The 1798-nt window shown below is 44.8% G+C and overlaps 1 protein-coding gene across 2 annotated transcripts in view; it reads right to left on the bottom strand.

The window, feature by feature from the left end:
• The window catches only part of Clec9a (C-type lectin domain containing 9A), a 21205-nt gene that overhangs the window by 8314 nt on the left and 11093 nt on the right, over positions 1-1798 (bottom strand). The window contains exons 3-4 of one of the 2 annotated variants that reach the window (XM_021165469.2): positions 1476-1616; positions 452-527 (exon numbers count right to left, since the gene is read on the bottom strand). In XM_021165469.2, the coding sequence (XP_021021128.1) occupies positions 452-527; positions 1476-1616 (217 nt within the window). The remainder of the gene's footprint in view (positions 1-451; positions 528-1475; positions 1617-1798) is intronic. The other variant, XM_021165472.2, reaches the window with a different exon arrangement.

Here is a 1798-nt window from a genome sequence, read left to right as displayed (position 1 = left end):
GTGTGTGTGTGTGTGTGTGTGTGTGAGAGGAGAGGAGAGGAGAGGAGAGGAGAGGAGAGGAGAGGAGAGAAAAGTAGCCAAGCTGGCCATGAGCCTGTGGAGAAAGAGGGGTGGGGATTGGGGAGAGAGGGGGGAAGAGACAAGAGGACAGCAGAAACAAGAAGGCAAGAGAAAGCAGAAGGGTCAAGGAACCCCTTTTATAGTGAGTCAAACATACTTGGCTATTGCCAGGTAACTGTAGGGCAGGGCCTAGACGAAATGCTAACATCCCCCCAACCTCACCCCTGTTTTGGTTTAATTAAAAAAGAAAAAATTAGAAAGAGATGATGGTGAAGCAGGAACAGGGTTATCGTGATCTTTAGCTACTTCCTGCTGACTTTGGGATGCCGTGTCTCTAGGAAACCAGGGAAGTGGGGATGGGGATGCTGGTCCAGTCTTAGGAGAGTTGGCTGTTTCCTTGCTGTCCAGGGCCTGTGGAACCATCTGTGGAGAGGTCAGAAGAACTGGTCCAGTAGAAGCATCTGTGCCTGTGAGAGAAGATTGGAGCATCTGGGCAATAGCCCTCAGCAACATGAAGCATTCAGCTAATCTTTTAGAGACCTGAACTCTGACCAAATTGGGATGGATGGATGGATGGATGGATGGATGGATGGATGGATGGATGGATGGATATTTAGTCTTGTCACAGATAATGATTTGAAGACAATTTGAAACAGAGCAGGAGATTATAAAAGATTCTTTAATATAGACTTTAATAAGCATGAGAGCTAGAAATAAGAGAGGCCTTGAGAGACAAGTCACTAGAAAGTGTCCCTAAGGCTGAGCTGCCAAAATAAGACCTATCCAAGTGTGGGTACAGGTTTCTCAAAGAGAGCCACAAGCAACTGTCCTCACACTGGCTCTGTATGCCATCCTGCTGACTCTTTGGAATTATAGCCCATAACATTTTTAAGAAATCTTCACATTTTGATAAATGAGACTACCAGGAGGCTCTGAAGATGCCTCAGGTGGAATTACAATCTTATAAAGTCAAAGCAGGAGCCAGGGTTGCACGCGGGGTTCAGTACAAGTTCTTTCCCTATAAATAAGATTTCTGGTCAGGTTCCTAGAAAATTGCAGGTTTACAGCTGAAGGGAGAATATCAGTAGTTAATGGCCCTGGAATCCTGTTTCCCTGAGGTTGAGTGAGATCCCTGCATAAGGACCTCTTCTCCCTTTCATCTCATTATTGTCTGTCTTCCAGACTTCTCTTGGTACCCACTCTAAAACTTATTAATCCATAGAGGACAGACTACAGCTGCTGCACACATCTGGATCTCTACTGAAGTCATGTATTCTTAGCTGAGCATGATGTCTCCTGATTGTCCATCCCAGGATGCTGAGGAAAGAGAGTCACACATTAGAAAGCAGCCATAGTGAATTCTAGCCAGCCGAGGATATATGACAAGCAAAGCAAACCAACCATTTGTCAGTTACCTGAATGGACAGATCTCTGCAGTAAGGCTTGGCAGTATTCCAGTGTGTATTTCCTCTGCCACTGTGTAAGGTTCACCAATGCTGTGTCCTGTTGCTTGAGTCTTTCCTGCTGCTCCAAGACAAGAGAGGATACCTGGAAGACTATAAGAAGGGCGAGCATTGATAGTATATATAAGTGACCCTAAAAATTCCACCAGAGAACACCTAATCCTGACAAACAGCTTCAATGAAGTAGCTGGATATAAAATTAACTCAAACAAGTCAATGGCCTTTCTCTACACAAAGGATAAACAGGCTGAGAAAGAAATTAGGGAAACAATGCC

The sequence above is a fragment of the Mus caroli genome, chromosome 6 (assembly GCF_900094665.2).
Source record: "Mus caroli chromosome 6, CAROLI_EIJ_v1.1, whole genome shotgun sequence".
In the NCBI taxonomy this organism is placed as follows: domain Eukaryota; kingdom Metazoa; phylum Chordata; class Mammalia; order Rodentia; family Muridae; genus Mus; species Mus caroli.
This window is presented reverse-complemented; position numbering and strand designations above follow the sequence as displayed.